This window comes from Lithobates pipiens, unplaced genomic scaffold (assembly GCF_037356315.1).
Source record: "Lithobates pipiens isolate NorthernLeopardFrog02 unplaced genomic scaffold, aLitPip1_a1.2 Scaffold_13, whole genome shotgun sequence".
Taxonomy (NCBI): domain Eukaryota; kingdom Metazoa; phylum Chordata; class Amphibia; order Anura; family Ranidae; genus Lithobates; species Lithobates pipiens.
Window position 1 is genome coordinate 272,095,903 of NW_027507718.1, and position 19,749 is coordinate 272,115,651.

At 39.9% G+C, this 19,749-nt stretch overlaps 1 protein-coding gene across 4 annotated transcripts in view; it reads right to left on the minus strand.

Annotated features, from left to right (window-relative positions):
• Window positions 1–19,749, minus strand: part of PPP3CA (protein phosphatase 3 catalytic subunit alpha) — a 364,984-nt gene that overhangs the window by 53,574 nt on the left and 291,661 nt on the right. For all 4 annotated transcript variants that reach the window (XM_077476624.1, XM_077476627.1, XM_077476625.1 and 1 more), the window contains exons 7-10: window positions 19,179–19,256; window positions 17,292–17,386; window positions 4,632–4,757; window positions 1,553–1,624 (exon numbers count right to left, since the gene is read on the minus strand). In XM_077476624.1, the coding sequence (XP_077332750.1) occupies window positions 1,553–1,624; window positions 4,632–4,757; window positions 17,292–17,386; window positions 19,179–19,256 (371 nt within the window). The remainder of the gene's footprint in view (window positions 1–1,552; window positions 1,625–4,631; window positions 4,758–17,291; window positions 17,387–19,178; window positions 19,257–19,749) is intronic.

The following is a 19,749-nucleotide window of genomic DNA, read 5'->3' on the forward strand; positions in this document are numbered from 1 at the left end:
TAAAAAAAATAAATAAATAAATAAATAAATAAAAAAGTGTTTTCATTTTCTTTACACATTTTCCAAAAACTTGTAGAAAAAAAATGACATGTTCAAGAGACTCGATATGCCTCATAGATTATACACTCGGTTTTCTTTCCAAAATGGGGTCATTTTTTGGTCGTTTCCATTCCTGGTTCTCCAGGGCCTTCAAAAATGACATGTGTAATTTATGCTCCAAGAACGCCTGATGGTGCTCCCTGCATGTTGGGCCTCTGTATGTGGCCACGCTGTGTAAAGGTCTCACACATATGGTATCGCCATACTCAGGAGGAGTAGTAGAATGTATTTTGGGGTGCAATTTGTGCTATCCATATACTGTGTATGAGAAATAACCTGATATGACAATTTTGTGAAAAAAAAAACTCTTGATTTTGATAAGAATTGTGGGAAAAAAATACAACTTCGTAAAACTCACCATGCTTCTTACTAAATACCTTGGAATGTCTACTTTCCAAAAAGGGGTCATTTGGGGGGTATTTGTACTTTTCTGGATTGTTAGGGTCTCAAGAAATTAGATAGGCTGTTAGAACTTCAGGTGTGATCAATTTTCAGAGATTAGCACCATAGCTTTTGGACTCTAGCTTTCACAAAGACCAAATAATATACACCAATTTGGTTTATTTTTACCAAAGAAATGTAGCAGTATAAATTTTGGCCAAGATATATGAAGAAAAAAAAAATTTTTTTACAGAATTTTTTGCCTTTTTTCTTTTATAGTACAAAAGATAAAAAAAGCCAGTAGTGATTAAATACCACCAAAAGAAAGCTCTATTTGTTTGAAAAAAAAGGACAACAATTTCATATAGGTACAGTGTTGCATGACTAATTGTCATTCAAAATGTGAAAGTACCGAAAGCTGAAAATTGATCTGGTTAGGAAGGGGGTTTAAGTGCCCAGTGGTCAAGTGGTTAAGGTTAAATTTAACTCTTTGCACAAATCCCTTTCCCGGATTGTAGACAAACTATCACAGGTACCAGTATTTGGCTTGGCATAGTATGCATAGTGAATAGGTAGCACCTTTTGAGGGGGGGAAAAAAAAAAAGATCCAGACTAAGAAATCACAACCCTTTTTGCATTGGCTTGTTCCCTCAACTGCAAATTTACATTGCACGTATGTCGCTTCTGATATGTACTATAAGTTTGGTAGGGATATAGGCAAGGTAAAACGAATAGTTTGTTCATAAATGTAAAATTTTGCTGCAAATATTCATATTCATTAATCAGTAGGATCTGAACTATGTTTAAACAAAATGCAAATATATAAGTGTTAAAGACATCTAAATGATCACATTCTCTTAAATGACAATACTTCTTCAGTTGCATTCATCATAAAGTCATGCATCACACCAAAGCAAGTGAATTAAGCAAGTATGGTTTCTTTTCCACAAGAACTCCTCACACAAAGCATTCCAGCAAGGAAAAAAAAAAAAAAAGCTATATTGGAATACAAATCGCTAATATTAATATATTATGAAGCATAAACAGGCTTCCAAAGTCTTTATATTCTTACCATCAGTATCTTCATCTGATACCAGTTCATCATCGGAGCAGATGCTGAGAACATTTACCAGCATTTCTGTCACTGTAAAAAAATAAAAAATATATATATACATATATTACTATGCAACTGCTACATACTTTGTTACTATGCAACTATTACATTTACTATCCTCAGGCTTTGTTATTTATTTAAATCTTCAAACAGAAATGTTTCTAGAAATACCTCTCAAAGTACACCGCCCAGTTCTGCACTTGCTGCAAAAATATAATTCAATCACTAAGCAAAACTCTGATTATGCAAATTCCACCACTTCCCAGAAATGTCAAATGACTGGACCATCCACATGTTCCTATCTTTATAGTAAGTGGCAAATCGGAAAAAGATTTTCACAGCTAGTTTAGCAATACAAAACTGTCAGGTGCACGTTAAAAATTTTAGCTACACTTTCGGTAATAGTAGCTATTAGGCGTCATGCACACTGGATGTTAAAATAACGTTACAAAAACGGCAGTAGTTTTGCAGTGAGTTTTTCAAAGGTTTTGCAATAGCGGTTTTTAGTGTTTTTCTGCGTTACCTTTTTTATTTTTCAATGGATCAAAAACATCAAAAAATGCTGGTTAGCGGCATTTTTGAGCGTTTAGCAGCTTTTTTTTGATGTTAGAGCATTTTTACAGCTGAATATAGCTGAAAACTCCTCTCACAACCCACTAGTTTATTTTTATTTTAAAGCAAAAAAACACCCCAGCCAAAAACTGCTGATAAAAGCCTATGTGTGCATGGACACATAGAACAATATGATGGAGAGTTTATTGACTGTAGAAAAAAAATGTCTGAAGCCAAAAACAGCTGCTGTAAAAACGTCCAGTGTACACGAGGCCTCAAAGTTTTTGTTATTATTAGCCATTCTTTTTTTTATTAGTGTTACAAAAAAAAAGTCAAAATTGGCATAAAATTTCAGCTGTAAACAGGAAAAGAACAAAATGTAGGAGAGGGCAGGAAAAAAAATATTATGCCATTGTTATGGAATTTAACATTTTTGTTTTCCTACAAACTGGCAAAACTATCTAATAGACATATAGATTGCCTTTTTTGCCCTTGTATACAGGGGGAATTTTCTACTTTTTTTGCAAACATGTTGAACATTTTTTATGTTGTATGATATTTGCACAATTATTTACCAAACACATTTTCAGAAAAAAATTCAGTACAAAGAGTTTTTGTGCAAGCACATTATTATAGCCAGTTTTTTGGTAAGGTGTAAAAAGAGGGGTTAGTCCAGTAAATATATATCAAACATGTTAAATCTTAAAAATATGCACGCCTGTTAAAATCACAAAAAACTATAGTGCCCAAAATTCTTCATAGGCATATGTTTTTTTTTTTTTCCTGTGAGATCCAGGCTGCTGAATTGGGACACTCTGGCAGATAAAGATATCCAGCATTGTGTCACCACGGTGGAGATCGTTTTCTGCTGGTGGGGATTCAGTTGTATAATAGATCCATACATCCGTCTTATTCAGGGCGGATTTCATGCAGATATAATGGGTCGGCGGCAACCCTGTAATGGCGTTTTTTGTATTTCATTTTTTTTCTGGAACCAGATGCGACGCCAAGACGCTGCATAGGATATCTTGCGCAGTTTGAGGGGAATGTCGGTGACCACACTAGACTGGCAAGCCTTCTCCATTTTGTTTTGATTACCCTTGCGATACAGCAGGAGATAATCAGCACCTCCATAATAGAAGGTTAGCCCTCCAAGATGACGGTGTATAGCCCTCCATGATAGAGAGGGAGACATATTGTTTTGGGCAGAGATATACCTTGGCTTCTTGGGAATCTTTTCTACCGCATAATAGTAAGTAATTTTTTTGTTTTTTTACAAACTACTATTACTTGTATGACTATTGTTTATTTTAAATTTTCTAGTATTGAAGATTTCCTTGGACAAATTTTTGCTTTTTGGTTACTCTTTATTATAGATGTGGTCCTGTTTGGTGGAGCGTATCATGGTCCTATATGGGAAGGTTATTTGGACAGATTAATTTACATTGGCACCAATTGCATTTATGTGAGCAACACTTGGTGCTTGATGGCTGTGATGTTTATGCAAACAAAAATTACTGTCAACTTTCTCTATATTGCAGGGTGGTGAATTTGACATTTTTGAAACGTGTTGGATTTCCCTTTCCATACATAAACGGTTACTGAGCCTGGTGTAATGTACAGTCTTATATGGTATTGGATATCACCACCCAGCAAACAATTGCGTATTAAGCTTGTACTTTCATTATTTATTTTAAGAAACGTTTGAGCCTCATGGAGATCTTTTTTAATCCTGAAGAATAACATTTATACTTTTATATGAATCAATTGGTTGTATAGCTTGGTTGCCATCATAAAATCCTAACAAGAGGAACAATTTGATGCTATGATATGTTTTGAAAGCCTTTACAGGTTTTTAGTTTTGAGTTGGCTATGGATTATGGACCTAGATCTGCTACTTTCCCTCCAATGGTGGCAAAGATACCTTACAAGTGTAGCACAATTTGTTTACATACATGTGCTTGTTCTATGCTGTAAGTTTGAATTGGGAAGAGAACGGGGGGGGGGGGGGGACTTAAATACATTTGTTACATTTTTATTTATTTTATATTTTTATATATTAAAAAAAAGGGTCCTGGGCTGTTCGAAGGAATGGGAGAGTCCGGAAACCCTCATGGGTGGCATCTGCAGAGCCCATAAAGGTAATTGGATCACTTTTATCTGAAAGCCCAAGCTCATGGCTCCAGCAGTTGTGAGCTTGCTTTAACTCCTTATTTTCTCTGGCAACTATAATTGTACATTGGTAGACTAAGGGTTAAACAATGGTAAATATTTGCAAAAAAAATTACTCAAATTTTTTGGCTAGTTAGGCATAAATGGCAAAATCATGCAAAGCAGCAACATTTCAACCAAACAAAAAACGGTTTGTTTTGTCGTCTTGTTGAAAGTATTTTATTACTTACAGTCATGTTTTAAAGGCTGAAATTTATTTAGGCATAATTTACTGATTGTGAAAAAAACATTAAGGAATGGACTATTTGCAAACCTTTCTCTCCAACAAAAGGCAAGGACCAGGTAAAGACGTCCATGAAATTTGGAAGCCAGTATGGGTGAGGAGAACAATTGAACTGCCTTATGTTCATGACATTGTTCTCATACTTCAATACTGCAGCTAAAACACAAAGAAAACAAAGAGACATAATTTAGATATATAGGACAAATATTTGTAGGAAACAACTAAAAAGCTTTATATTTAATTTACCTAATATTATAACATTGTACAGTGTTGATTAATCATATAAAATAACCATGATCTAAGACAAAACTTTATGATAAACAGACATCTTAGTTTTTCATACAGCTCCCACACCAAACCCACACAGCCCTTAAAACAAAAATGAGTATATTAAAATGATTAATTGGTATGTGTATACTGATCAGTCATAACATTATGACCACTGACAGGTAAACTAAAGAAGATTATCTTACAATGGCATCTGAAAGTGGCTGGGATATATTTGGCAGCAACTGAACATGTCCCTGACGTTGTTAGATGAAGGCTAATAGAATGGTATGAGGAACACAACAATGAGTTTGAGGTGGTTGGTTTGGCCTCCAAAATTCTCCAGATCTCAATCTAATTGAGAATCTGTGGGATGTGCTGGAAAAACAACTTTGATTCATGGAGACCCCCACCTTGCAACTTACAAGGCTTAAAGGATCTGCTACTCGGTATCAAGTACCACAGCATACCTTCACAGGTCTAGTGCAGTCCATGCCTCAACGGGTTTGATGGGTGGTTATTATGTTATGGCTTATAGATGCATATCAGTCAACCATATAAAGCCACAGAAAGCCATGACAACCACTCAAATTTCAACAATATATCTGAAGAACATTCATATAGAAGCATAGTCTATTATGTGCAAATCTTGTGTTTATATAGATACATAATTTCCTTAACCACTTTCAGACCGGACCATTTTGCTGGTAAATGACCAGAGGTCTTTTTACACTTTGGCACTGCGCTGCTTTAACTGGTAATTGCACGGTCATGCAATGTTGTACCCACACGAAATTTGCGTCCTTTTCTTCCCACAAATAGAGCTTTCTTTTAAAGGTATTTGACTGACTCTGCGATTTTTATTTTTTGTGATATAAACGTAAAAAGACCGCAAATTTTGAAAAAAAATGATATTTTCTACTTTTTGTTATTAGACAAATCCAATAAACTCAATTTTAGTCATACATTTAGGCCCAAATGTATTCAGCCACATGTCTTTGGTAAAAAAAAAGTCAATAACTGTATATTTATTGGTTTGCGCAAAAGTTGTCACATCTACAAACTAAGGTACGTTTTCTGGAATTTACGCAACTTTTAGTTTACGACTCATCTCATTTCTTGAGGTGCTAAAATGGCAGGGCAGTACAAAACCCCCCCAAATGACCCCATTTTGGAAAGTAGACCCCCCTAAGGAAATTGATAAGTGGCATGTTGAGCCCATTGAATATTTTATTTTTTTGCCTCAAGCGATTGAATAATGACAAAAAAAATGTATTTTTATTTTTTTTACACAAAGTTGTCATTAAATGATATATTGCTCACACATGCTATGGGCATATGTGAAATGACACCCCAAAATAAATTCTGCTGCTTCTCCTGAGTACGGGGATACCACATATGTGGTACTTTTTGGGAGCCTAGCCGCGTACGGGGCCCCGAAAACCAAGCACCGCCTTCAGGCTTTCTAAGGGCGTAAATTTTTGATTTCACTTCTCACTACCTATTACAGTTTTGAAGGCCATAAAATGCCAAGATGGCACAAAACCCCCACAAATGACCCCATTTTAGAAAGTAGACACCCCAAGCTATTTACTGAGAGGCATGTTGAGTCCATGGAATATTTTATATTTTGCCACAAGTTGCAGGAAAATTACAAACTTTTTTTTTTTTTTTTTTTACACAAAGTTGTCACTAAATGATATATTGCTCACACATGCTATGGGCATATGTGAAATGACACCCCAAAATAAATTCTGCTGCTTCTCCTGAGTACGGGGATACCACATATGTGGGACTTTTTGGGAGCCTAGCCGCGTACGGGGCCCCGAAAACCAAGCACCGCCATCAGGCTTTCTAAGGGCGTAAATTTTTGATTTCACTTCTCACTACCTATTACAGTTTTGAAGGCCATAAAATGCCAAGATGGCACAAAACCCCCACAAATGACCCCATTTTAGAAAGTAGACACCCCAAGCTATTTGCTGAGAGGCATGTTGAGTCCATGGAATATTTTATATTTTGCCACAAGTTGCGGGAAAATTACAAACTTTTTTTTTTTTTTTTTACACAAAGTTGTCACTAAATGATATATTGCTCACGCATGCCATGGGCATATGTGAAATGACACCCCAAAATAAATTCTGCTGCTTCTCCTGAGTATGGGGATACCACATATGTGGGACTTTTTGGGAGCCTAGCCGTGTACGGGGCCCCGAGAACCAAGCACCGCCTTCAGGCTTTCTAAGGGCGTTACAGTTTTGAAGGCCATAAAATGCCAAGATGGCACAAACCCCCCCCAAATGACCCCATTTTGGAAAGTAGACACCCCTAAATTTACGGGTACACTAGTGAGACTAGGTAATAAATGGCGGGTGCCCTGAAACTATAAAAAAATAACTAACCAACCAGCGTCACCTGTAACAGTTATATGGTGATCACTGGTGAAAGGGTTAACTAGGGGGCAATCAGGGGGGTTTATGCGGTAGTATATGGGGGTCCCTGGCGCTATAAAAAGCTGCGGCGAACCTAAATACCTACCTGCCTAACTAGCGTCACCTGTGACACTAATACAGCGATCAGAAAAATGATCGCTTATTAGGCTGGGTTCACACTGGAGTGATGCGGGAACGCCACGAATCCGCGGCGGGTTCCCGCATCGCATGCCTCCCGGCGGCAGTTCACACTGCCCTATGCGAACTGCTAGGAGTGTCAGTGAAATGTTAATGACAACCCCAGATCAGTTCGCATATCGCAGTGCGATCTGCAAACTCGGATCGCATGGTGTGAACACCCATGCGATCCGATTCTGCTGCGGACCAAAAAAAGGGTCCCGTGCGAATTTGTGGCGGGTGCGGCGAATGGCTGAACTCGAATCGCAGAGATCGGATGTGATTTGCACTGCAGTGCGGTGCGAATCACATCCGTTCTCATAAACCGCTGCAATGTGAACCCAGCCTTAGTGACACTGGCGACGGGGGGTGATCACGGGGTTAAACCTTTATTGGGGGGGTTAGGGGGGTACATTAGAACTAAAGGGGGCTAACCCTAACTGCCCTAACAGTTATTACAGTCACAAATGACACCAATGCAAAAAAAAAAAAAATGCATTGGTGTCACTGTGACTGGGGGGGCAGGGGTAATTGGGGGGGTGATCGGGGGGTAAAGGGGGGGTGTGAGTGTGCCTGGCATGTTCTACTGTGTAGTGTAGTGCTTGTGCAACTCACTGATCCTCTCTCCTCGGTGCCGGAACGAAAACTACCGACACGGAGGAGAGATTACATCACTTCCTCTCCTGTGTTTACATTACAGGAGAGGAAGTGATGCAATGCTTCACTCCCATTCGTCAGGAGCGATCGCGAGGGGGTGGCCATGAATGAATGGCCGCCCCCTCATCACGATCACTCCTGCACGGATACCGACCGCCGCTGGCACCGGGCGGGGGCCCGATCGGGCCCCCGACCCGCGGGAAGGCAGGGACGTACATGTACGCCCATATGCCTGCCCGTGCCATGCTGTCGACGTACATCGTCGTGCGGCGGTCGGGAAGTGGTTAAGGATGCTAAAATAACTTTTAGAGTCAATCACCTAATAATTGAAATCACTGATCCAACTGCTGATTCTATATGGCAACAACTGCAAGATACTAGCTAAGAAGAAATTATAAAATTCAAATGGCTGCTGTGGTGATATAAACTAACTATGATATAAATTAAAAATCAAGGCCACCGATTGTATGAGGACATTTTTTTTTATTCCAGGGGCTTTGTTAGTTCATAGATACCTCATGTGCAAGAAGATGGATTGATGTGCAAAAAAACACACATATACATTAAAGTAACAAAACAAACAATTTTTAAAACAAAAGACTGGTAATATAATAATAAATATTCACACTATGACAGCAATGGTGTAAAATGTGTTTAACGTTAGCAAGCTGATATATTCAGTCCTATTTGACCTATAATGTTTTAATAACTTGAGGTGCACGAGCCTTTATTGAATTATTCCCTGCAAATAGGATTTATGAAAATGGAAAGAACTCTGAACATTAATGACAATGTGTAAAAACATTGTGCTATTGAGCTTCAGGTCATCTTCTGAAGCAAGACTTGTGCAAAAAGGGGGGTGACGCAGCTTGCTGAGAGTGTGTGATAGAAAATGAAAATACTGAACAATCCTTACATAAAGTTGCTACATTCAATTGTATTGAATTATAGTTTCTCAACATTTTGCTTGAATCACCAGTTAAGACAACAGTTTAAATGTAAAACCATGACTGGCCATATTTACTTTGGCTCTACAAGCAGCAGGTGATCCTGATTTTAATGTGAAAAAAAAATGGGCTTAAATACATCTCCAAGCTCCTATTAGCTGGGGTCTCCTTTTCAGATAGGATCCTTGATTTATTGCTTACTGCATTAACATAAGTCAAGACATTACAATGAAATACTTCCCAAACAGAATATGGTTATATTTCAGTGCAGGATTTAATACGCAGGTGTTGATGCAGACAACATTTGGAATTTTCCTAAATCAGTTAAATAAACCTTTAGTTTATGAAGAGTCTTAGCATTTGTTTAAACGCCTAACTCTTGCAGTACCTGAGCACTTAGATTTTAAAGTGAATCTGTCAAGACAATAAATATTGTCAACTACATACCGTATATACTCGAGTATAGGCCGACCCGAATATAAGCCGAGGCCCCCAATTTACCCCCAAAAAAACTGGCAAACTTATTGACTCGTGTATAAGCCGAGGGTGAGACATGCCTGTCCATCCCTGTGTGTGTGTCCGTCCATCCCTGTGTGTCCGTCCATCCCTGTGTGTCCGTCCATCCCTGTGTGTCCGTCCATCCATCCCTGTGTGTGTGTGTGTCCATCCATCCCTGTGTGTGTGTGTCTCCATCCATCCATCCATCCATCCCTGTGTGTGTGTGTCTCCATCCATCCATCCATCCATCCCTGTGTGTGTGTGTCTCCATCCATCCATCCATCCATCCCTGTGTGTGTCTCCATCCATCCCTGTGTGTGTGTGTGTGTGTGTGTGTGTGTGTGTGTGTGTGTGTGTGTGTGTGTGTGTCCAGCCTACCTTTGTCCCGAGCCTCCGTCCCGTGCCTTGCCTCCTTGCCTCCGTCCCGTGCCGTGCCTTGCCTTGCATCCGTCCCGTGTCGTGCCTTGCCTTGCCCCGTCCCGTGCCGTGCCTTGCCTTGCCTCCGTCCCGTGCCCTCTTCGTCGGCGGCCATTGTAAAATTCAAAAGCTGCGCCGCCGCCTTCGCCTGTGATAGGCGGAACACTGAATTTCCCAGCAGCCTGTGTTCCGCCTATCACAGACGTCGTATCATCCTCGTCCGTAGTACGAGGATGATACGATGTCCGTGATAGGCGGAACACAGGCTGCTGGGAAATTCAGTGTTCCGCCTATCACAGGCGAAGGCGGAGCCGGAGGCGCGGCTTTTGAATAGAATGGCCGCTGTCTGTCTGCTCGACACGCTGATCGAGCGGGCAGACAGCGATGACTCGAGTATAAGCCGAGGGGGGCACTTTCAGCCTCAAAAAAGAGGCTGAAAATCTCGGCTTATACTCGAGTATATACGGTACATGATATGTTAAAGCAGCAGACCAAAGCACAACAGGAGCCCTGGAGTTTTCTAGGCCAGGGTGCTCTAATATGCATCTCTAGCCTAGTCCAGATAATGGACCTACATCCCACCATCTCCTACCTAATGCACTTTCAAAAAGGAATTTAGGAGGCTCAACCCTAACCCTCCTTGTGAAAGTTAAAGCATAGTTTTCACTCATACAAAAACACACTTCATCCCTGCAATCGTCTCCTACCCTCCACAATCTAAAAAGTGGTTCTTTTTTGTTACACTTCAGCTCACTTAACATGTCACCTAGAAGAAAATGTCTCCTCTGCTCCTGAAGTCTCCAGGGATATGCACATCACATTATCCCAGGAAACATCAGCTTCAACACAGTGGCCAGAGGAGGGTGGATCTGGTGGCACATCATCAGGGGGCCAGCTGCCTAAACCATGAAGATATTCAAGCTCCTGAGAGTGCCAGAAAGGAAGCATCCACTTTTATACCACCACTGCATACTAATATTGGATGTGCGGCACCTGGAACACTTCCTTTCCTAATGCTTGAAAGTGGTATGAACAAGAAAAAGCTGGAAGAGCATTTTGCAACTAGTTAGGTTAATTGGCAAAAGGTCAGTAATATGACTGGGTATAAAAAGAGAATCTTAGAGAGTCAGAGTGTCTCCAAATTAAAATGGGCAGAGATTCACCAATTTGTGAAACACTACATCTAAAAATTGTCAAACAATTTCAGACTTATGTTCCTTAATGATATCATAATTCTGAGAATCTGGAGGAATCTCTGCCCAAGGGACAAGGCCAAAATGCATTATTAAATCGAAAATCACTGCAAAATTCACTCAAATAGCAAACACTGTTGATCAAAGGATCAAAGAATGGCAATGCTGGATTTGCTGGGCATGTGAGCTATTTTTTTTTTAGGACAACCCAGTGGACATGGTAATAAGGTAAAGAAAAACAAAACTGTATGGGGGGGAGTGAAGTTCCTCTTTAGGTTGTACATTTTAGAGCGGGTTTGGTAATTCTGAGGCACGTAAAGTCATGCCAAGTTAATTAGGTTCATTAAGCAGGACTCCCTCTCCTGTATAAATGGAGGCAAAACACCAGGTATCCACCTAACTCATATATACAAAAGCGTATAGATGAATGCCTGGTGGTTTAGCATCTTAACAGGGGGCTTAGAATTTCTTCCCAGCCAGACAGGCTGGGATTCATTGTGAAGATCTACCAGAGGATGAGAAGGATGAACTTCCTTGATTCCAGAGCCACCAGTCTAGAGACTATTTGGTCCTCAGTGACACATGAAATTGGCCTGTTTAACTTGTCCCAGGCGACAGAGTGATGGAGTGAAAATGAGCAAATGGAAAAGCTTTGAAGAAGGCTACTATGAGCCCCAAAACACTCATTCAATTCATTCATAGGGATGTTACAAGAGCACAGTGGGACTTATACTGGGGTCAGCACTTTGGTGAACACAGTGCAGACATAAGGCCAAAGGGCAGGGCAGGGCAATAAACTAGTAGTGTAGGGGTTCCACAAAAAAAAATTGAGGAAACTCCGACAGGCTGAAAAAAAAGGGGGAATGTAAGTATACATCCCTGACAACCACAGCCAGAAAGTCTCCCTGGTAAAAAGGGAGTGATGACAGACTGTCAGAAACCATGAATCCGACAGAGACAGAAGTACAATTAAATCACACTTGTTATTAGTATAGTCAAAGCATAGCCAGAGTCCAGTAACCGGATCGAGTAGTCAGCCAGGCCAGAGTTCAATAACCAGATCGGGTAATCAGCCAAGCCAGAAGTCAGGGATCCAAGTAGAGCAACAGCAAGCAGGTTAAGGAGCCAGAAGTGATGTCAGCAAGCCAGTCTTTAAACAGAACCACAGGAGATGGTTTCTTGTGATGTGACCAAGGCGAAGGCAGAGGTGAAGTGAGGTGAAGTGAGCTGGACAGCTTTAAGTAGGCAGGTCAGACTAGCATGATCAGGAACAGCTGGTAACTGTGGAGAGAGATGAGAGCTGGCAAATAGCCAACAGCTGAGCAGCCAGCCCAGAGAAAGAAGGGCTAAGCCAGCCCTGACACAGACCTAGTGGATTTCATGCAGAGTTTCCATGCTCACATGAAGTCATTTGAAGCTTTGAGGTCCAGGTTAAGCGGATGCCACTTTTGGGTTTGGGGACAATGAATAGGTTTAATTAAAATCCTTGAAACTGTTGTGTCACAGGAACTGGGGTAATGACACCTTCATCCAGATGACCAGAGAGGGCCCGACGGAGATCTGCTAATCTGTGTGATAACACAGGACGGTTGGAGGTGAGAGTCCAAGGGAGAATAGGAAGTGAAACTCAAGTTTATAGCCCTGGGTTTGAGTCAGAGTTATCCAAGTGTCTGAGATGCAAGCTGTTCAAGTATCTACAAAGGTTAACAAACAACCTCCACTCTGGAGAAAGTGCAGAGGATGGTTTGAGTATTCCTTAGACACTGAACACCAGAAGGGAAAGAGAAGTTTCTTGGCAGATAAAGAGGGAGAAGGCTTTGTAATCTGTTCCTTCTGTTTTCTCTGCTGAGGAAGTGGGTACTCTTTCCACCACTAGTGTCCTTCAAAATGGTATAAAGAGTCCTTAAAACTTCATGCAGATCAAATGCTTCTTGGATGAGGGTTCCACAGTCCAGCACTTTGGTTAACGTGCCCTATGCATGTGCACTGACAGAAGCCCTTGTCAGAAATAAGCTGAGAACTGTAACAACTAAAGTTTAAAGCTACAACCTTTTGTTTAAAGCATTCTATAATCAAGGGATCAACCACAGCAGTGGTAGGATTATATTTAAGGGATTGTAAACACTCAAGTATGATTTGGCACAGTAAAGTCACAGCCAACATGAGTTGAAGACACAGCCCACAGGTGAGAACAGAGTTCTACAGTGTGCTTATAATCACTTACTGGTTGCGACAGGTGCATCCTACACTACTATAGTAGTCGCTTTGTTAAGGTGAGGCACTGCCAGATCCATACTAGAGTGTACAATTTTTGTACAAAATTCTCCCCAAATGGCTACTAATGTTAATACGTGTGGGGGAGGGGAGCAAATAGCTTGTAAGTGTTTCAGAAAGCAGTTGAAACAGCAGGTGTAGTGGGAAAGTCTTTGCATTCTTTGTGAAGGACCCAGTACTGCAAACACAAGTAGAAGCAAAACCCTACTTGTCACTTGCAAAAGACTAATAGATGTTGATAACCTCCAAAATATGAGAATTTATAATGGAACCACAAAAGAAAATAACAAAATCATGTCAAAATGTAAACAAATGACTCTATTTATTTTCTAACCCTTCCTGTTTAACTGCCTTGCTGTGTTAGCTTGGAAATGCAGGAATTTAAAAGAAATGTGAACAAAAGGGGATAGCAAAAGGAAAATTCTTCAAATGTCAAAATGGCAGTTCTGTGCCAAAAGTGAAATAAATTTATGTTACAGCTTAAGAACTGTTTTCATTTAAATTGAGCAATTTCTTAATTAAATAAACATGCCTGCGCTAATGGTTATGTTAATCCCATTAATGAATGTCAAGAAATAAACTACTTAGGACAGTTTTCAGGCAGATGCAGTATGCTGACAATAAAGGTCAGAAATCCACTTCAATTGTAATTAACTGAATCCTTCCATAAAATAAATAATGGGCAGCTAAGCAGTTCTGTGGAAACGCAGACTATTTAAGATTATATGTAAAGCTGAATCCCAAACTGAATTAATATTGTCTACATACAAGAGGCATGTGTATTCTTATTTAAATCTTGCTGTCCTTTGTGTTTTTCTTCCAGACTTGCAGTAATCTGCCATGGAGCAACTTCTGCTCTTTGCCTCTGTGCAAGAAGTTCCTGTAATAAAGGACAATTCCTGCTGCACTCTCCTAATATTGTATGTATACTGTCTATTTATTAATTAATCTTTATGAACCAATCAATACATTTTCTCAATTATTCACCAAATTCTACTTTATTGCACTCACGCACTTCATGTAAAGTCCCACCTTTGTTGCTCTCTCCAATTGATCATTATAGGGATGGAAACATATGACCCTACCAGATCATTGTTTCATTCAAGGTCCCACGGGATGGAAATAGGTGGCCTCATCAGGCCATCATTTCGTTAAAGTCCCGAAACTCTCTTCCCCCCAATTAAGCACTCTCCTAATGGTCAGGGTGACTGGCCTTGTATTTGTCCCTTGTATTTTTATGCAGGCAGTCTGTAGTGGAAGGACATGCTCTATCACATCCTCAGCCCTGTTCTCTGCACTGGCTATGTACAGTTTGGTGATGTCAGTGCAACTTTTACCAGGTAAAATTTGGGTTTTCAAAAAGCATCAGGTGCACACAAGTAACTGGAGTTCAACTAAATATTTTTTTTTTTACCAATTAGTACACAATTAAAGTGTAATTCCAGCCAAATTCTAGCCAAGCCTAAACCTACTTCCACCCCCATATACTTATCTATTCTGAAGTCGCTCTGGTCCGGTCATATGAGAAGGGACAGGCGAAGGATGTGCCATAGTAAGCCTATGGGTGACCTCTTTGCCAAGGTTGTGCTGCAATTGTCAGCGCTTTATCTTCTACACAGAAGCCATCGCTGGAGAGATCATGTGACTACACCTGAGCGACTTCAGAATAGGACAGTATAAGCATCTTTTCTTTCACAGAGTAGTTAGGATAGTCTTAGAATGGGAGTGGGGGTAGGTTTAGGCTTACTTTGAATTTGACTGCAATTCCAGATTAAGCACTAAAATTCACCAGACACTTTGGTAGTCTAGCTCAGTGGTTCTCAACCTCAGTCCTGAAGTACCCCCAACTGGCCATGTTTTGGGAACTTCCCTTAAATAAAATAGCTCTTATCAATACTATGTCATTGATACTGATTTAAAGTAGTTGTGCAAAGTAAAGGAAAACCTGAAAACATGGCCCGTTGGGGGTACTCGAGCACTGAGCTTGAGAACCACTGGTCTAGCTTACCCATATTAAACAGTTTTACGGGTGTATAGTGGGATCTCAATATAGAATATAAGATTGAGTCAATCACACAGTCATATAAAATGAGGTTTGTAGAGCCAAGTCCAAAATACCTTTCCGTAGCTCTCCCTCAGTAGGTTTCACATTCTTCTCCTATTTAGTCATAACTCTACAGGGATAACCTTTAAAGAGTAACTCCACTTTTGTTTAGAAAATAAACATTCCCCTTTGGATGATCTATGTACAGGGATTTTAACAAACTTTATTGCAGATTCCTACCTCTTGTTGTTCTGAAGAAACAGCATCAATATAGTTTGCCTGTGTCCATTTGCAAAGTGGATGTGAATGGGGGTGACTTTATAATCATCAATCAGTTGCTGCACTTACAGGGTTCTAATTTGGTGGCAGGGTCTAGATAGGCTTTCCCTTTAGCAGGAGTTCACCAAAAATGACATTTTTGTTGGAGGGGATGCCCAAAATCTGACTTTGTATTTTAGTGCAGTTCATGGAAAATCAGTAAGCCAATTATACAAGCAGGAAATTATATTTCTGGGGGGGGGGGGGGGGTGTTCTGTACGCCATTTATATACAGAATGCCTCCAGGTTGCCACATTAAATTTTACAGAAAATTACAGATTGAAAATGAAAACAAACATTTTAATAACAAGCCATTAAAATCTGACATGTAAAGCAATTTTATATGCTATTTTTTTCCCCATGAAAGGAGTTACCCAAGGTACTTTGAAAATAGCAGAGCAACGATTTGATAAAAACTTTTTGTTCGTTGTGGTACTCTGGATATGATAAAAATAGCAGAATGGCTTGGATGCCATTCATCCTCATTTATTTGGGCTTGTATAGCATGCTTAAAGTGGAACTATACTTACCTTCACTCCAGCACTGCTGTGTGCTGGAGTGCCCCGCCGGCCGCTGTCATCTGCAGCCAGGTGGCTTCCAGGTACCAATTTCCACCCATTTTATTTGGCCACGCCAAGGTGATGTCACTACCGCACAACTATACACCAAGCAGCGCATCTCAGTGTACAGTGGCAGACAGGCTGCAAAGAAACTTTAATGCAGAAGAGACAGCAACGTGGCTTTAGTAGCACTTTCTGGTTTTAATGGTTTTTAAGAAGCTGTATGTTTTTAACTAAATTAACTACACAAGAGGAGGATCTTTCTATGTTACAGTCTCCCTGGGAACCACACACTCATACTTGGCTAGGAATTAACAGGTAAAGCTGACGGCTTTTGCAAGGGATCTTCCCTCATGTTGTGTGTCCCCACAGCAAGCAGCTTGCTATGGGGCACCCAAGCCGAGCTGCAGCTCCCTGCGTCCATTCAGACATGGGGCCTTGACCCAGCCCCGTTCCCTTTCTCTCCTGATTAGCTGAGTTTGATAGACAGCAGTGGGAGTCAATGGCGCTGCTGCGGTGCCTCAGTCAATCAGGAGGGAGAATCCCAGATGACCAAGGCACTCATGGACATCGATGGATAGATATGGGGCTCAGGTATGTATTAGGGGGGCTGCTGCACACAGAAGGCTTTTTAGATTAATGCACAGAATGCACAAAGATAAAAAAATCTTCTGCCTTTACAACCACTTTAAATAAAATACACATTTCAGGGTCTCCAATTAATGACCTAATGATGGCAGAAGATTTACTGCAACATTACATGCCCAATAACACAATGCATTGACCTAATCTGCACACAGTATAAAATAAAAGGGTTCCATTACAGAAGTGTAAAACAGGTTTCTTCACGTGCGCTTCTTGGTACATACCAAGATTAGGCACCAGAAAAATAAACTCAAGTCTTACCTTTATTATTGTATACATCTAGATAATTTGGTGCTGAAAATATTGTAATTAAGGAGGGGAAGCCTGTTGTTTGGCTTTTTCTATACATACGATACCTGTGAAAAAGAGAACTAGATATAATTATTATATTTTTAACATTTTCATCTAAGGAATCTTCTAGAGAAGACCCTCTCCTAAAAAAATATATGAAATAATGTACCTTTAAAAAAAGATTTTACTCATTTATATGTTAAAGCTATATTCCAGGCAAACAAAAAAAAAAAAATTCACAGAAATTTGATAAAGGTGAATTGAATATACATTTATTTTACCCGAAAACAATCTACCTGTATAAATAATTATATGGTCAGACAATACTTCCCTCCTTGCCATCCTTCTAGGACCCATAGCATAAATAGCTGAGAATAGTACAAGGGCACCTGTCCTGGTGGTAACAATACTGCGGAAGTACAAGCACATTGCAACACCTTCAATTACATGTCTATTTGAAGACAGTTCACTGTATGAAGAGTCTCTGATTTTTCCAAAGAGGCCTCTGAACCCCATTCCTCCACCATTCTACTGTCAACTCAGTACACAAAACCTAATTACTGTACCACTGGTACTGCTACCAAAAACATTTAGACATTTGTGATAAACAATTATCTAAAGTACCTAACTTGATTTTCTAAATAGTCCTTTGTTATTCTATAGACAAAAGGAAAAGAGACCCGTGCAGAGGAGCCAATAGTGTAGTATGTCAAAGCAAGGCTAATTGTATTAAACAAGAGGTAAAATGCACTCACAAGAGGGGCTGGATAGAGGGCACAAAGCAGAACAGTTCTGCAGGCAGTCAAAGTCCTTAGTAAAGAGCAATCCTGGCCAGGGGGATTGGTGAACACCCATGATGGAAGAAGGAGACTGAAGGAACTCCTGCCCACAGGAGTGACATAACACTGGTAGCTAGTGTCGTACAGGAACACAATTCTGGAAAGTTTTTCCTTTCATCAGCCTCTGGTTGGCCAATAAATGTATGTCAAACCAAGGATATTTTTTTAATAAAATTATGCTTGCTTTTACATACTACGCTATTCGCTTCTCTTTGCTGGTCTCCTAGCTGCAATGGACTGCCTTTAGCATCAGAATTTAACTGTCTAGTGCCACTACGGATTATATTTAACTATGTTTTGACAGCACCAACGGTATATTTGATTATGCTTTGAGAGCGCTTTTATTACCCAATTTGTTATTTTTATTATTCAATTTTTTTATCCTGATAATATTCTTGTGTTAAAGGTTCGGCTAATATCACTATGTCTGCTCAGTGTTCTAGGTCTTCTAATTGCTACAGGTCAGATCACATTAAGCTGTTTAGCAAACCGCACACTGATTATTTTTTGGGTTGTATAATATCTTTATTTTGGCACGTGTAAGAGTCTATATTAGAATTCAGTTAATGGGTGTACCGTCAGCTCTAAATATTTAGAGCTGGGCTGATTGCATGAAGTGTAGTTTTCTTCCTTTTGTGATTCTATAGCCTAGTCAGCAGACAATATGGAGAAGAAATTTACTAGTCCAGGGGGTTTATTTACTAAAGGCAAATCCACTTTGCACTACAAGTGCACATGGAAGTGCATTTTGCTGTAGATCTGAGGGGGACATGCAAGAAAAATAAACAGCATTTTTGCTTTTACATGATTGGGTGATAAAATCAGCAGAGCTTCCACTCATTTCAGATCTTCCCCTCAGATCTAAAGGGACTGCACTTCCAAGTGCACTTGTAGTGCAAAGTAAATTTGCCTTTAGTAAATCAACCCCTTAGTCTATTACTGATCACATTCAGAAGGTAAAAGAAACATGGTATAGCCAAACATGGTGGCAAGTTTCTAGAAGAAAAAAAAATCTTACCCAGCATCTTGGGCTTCATGAGCTCGAAGTATAGATAACAAGTTATTGTGCTGAAGGAATTCACAGACAGCTGGATAGCTTTTAAAAGAAAACAAACAGAGTTATTAGGATGGCGCATTCTAATTTTTCTAAATGCCATCTTAATTAACATCAGCAGTTTTTGTTATTTAGAAAAATGTGAAATCAATCCAACATTTACTGTAAGTTATTGCATTTGAACCAAGAAAGTGAATTTTGCTAAATACATTATATGCTGGTTTATCACTTGTAGTATCATCACCATCCCTATGAATAACTAATTCAATTCAAGAATTTTTTTTCACATAATGTCCACCTGATCATGCACACTGACTAACATTTCCACACACCAGGTTCTACTTTTTAAGCAGAAAATGTGATTTTCACAAACATTCACTGGTGCAGACTCAGTAACTCATTTAAAAACCTTGGGTCTGGGGGTGTGGCTTGGCGCATTGAGACGTTAGATCTGTGTGACAGCTCCTGGTCCCTTCAGTCTCTCTAGAACACAGGTGTCAAACTGGCAGCCCTCCAGCCAGGGGCGTAACTATAG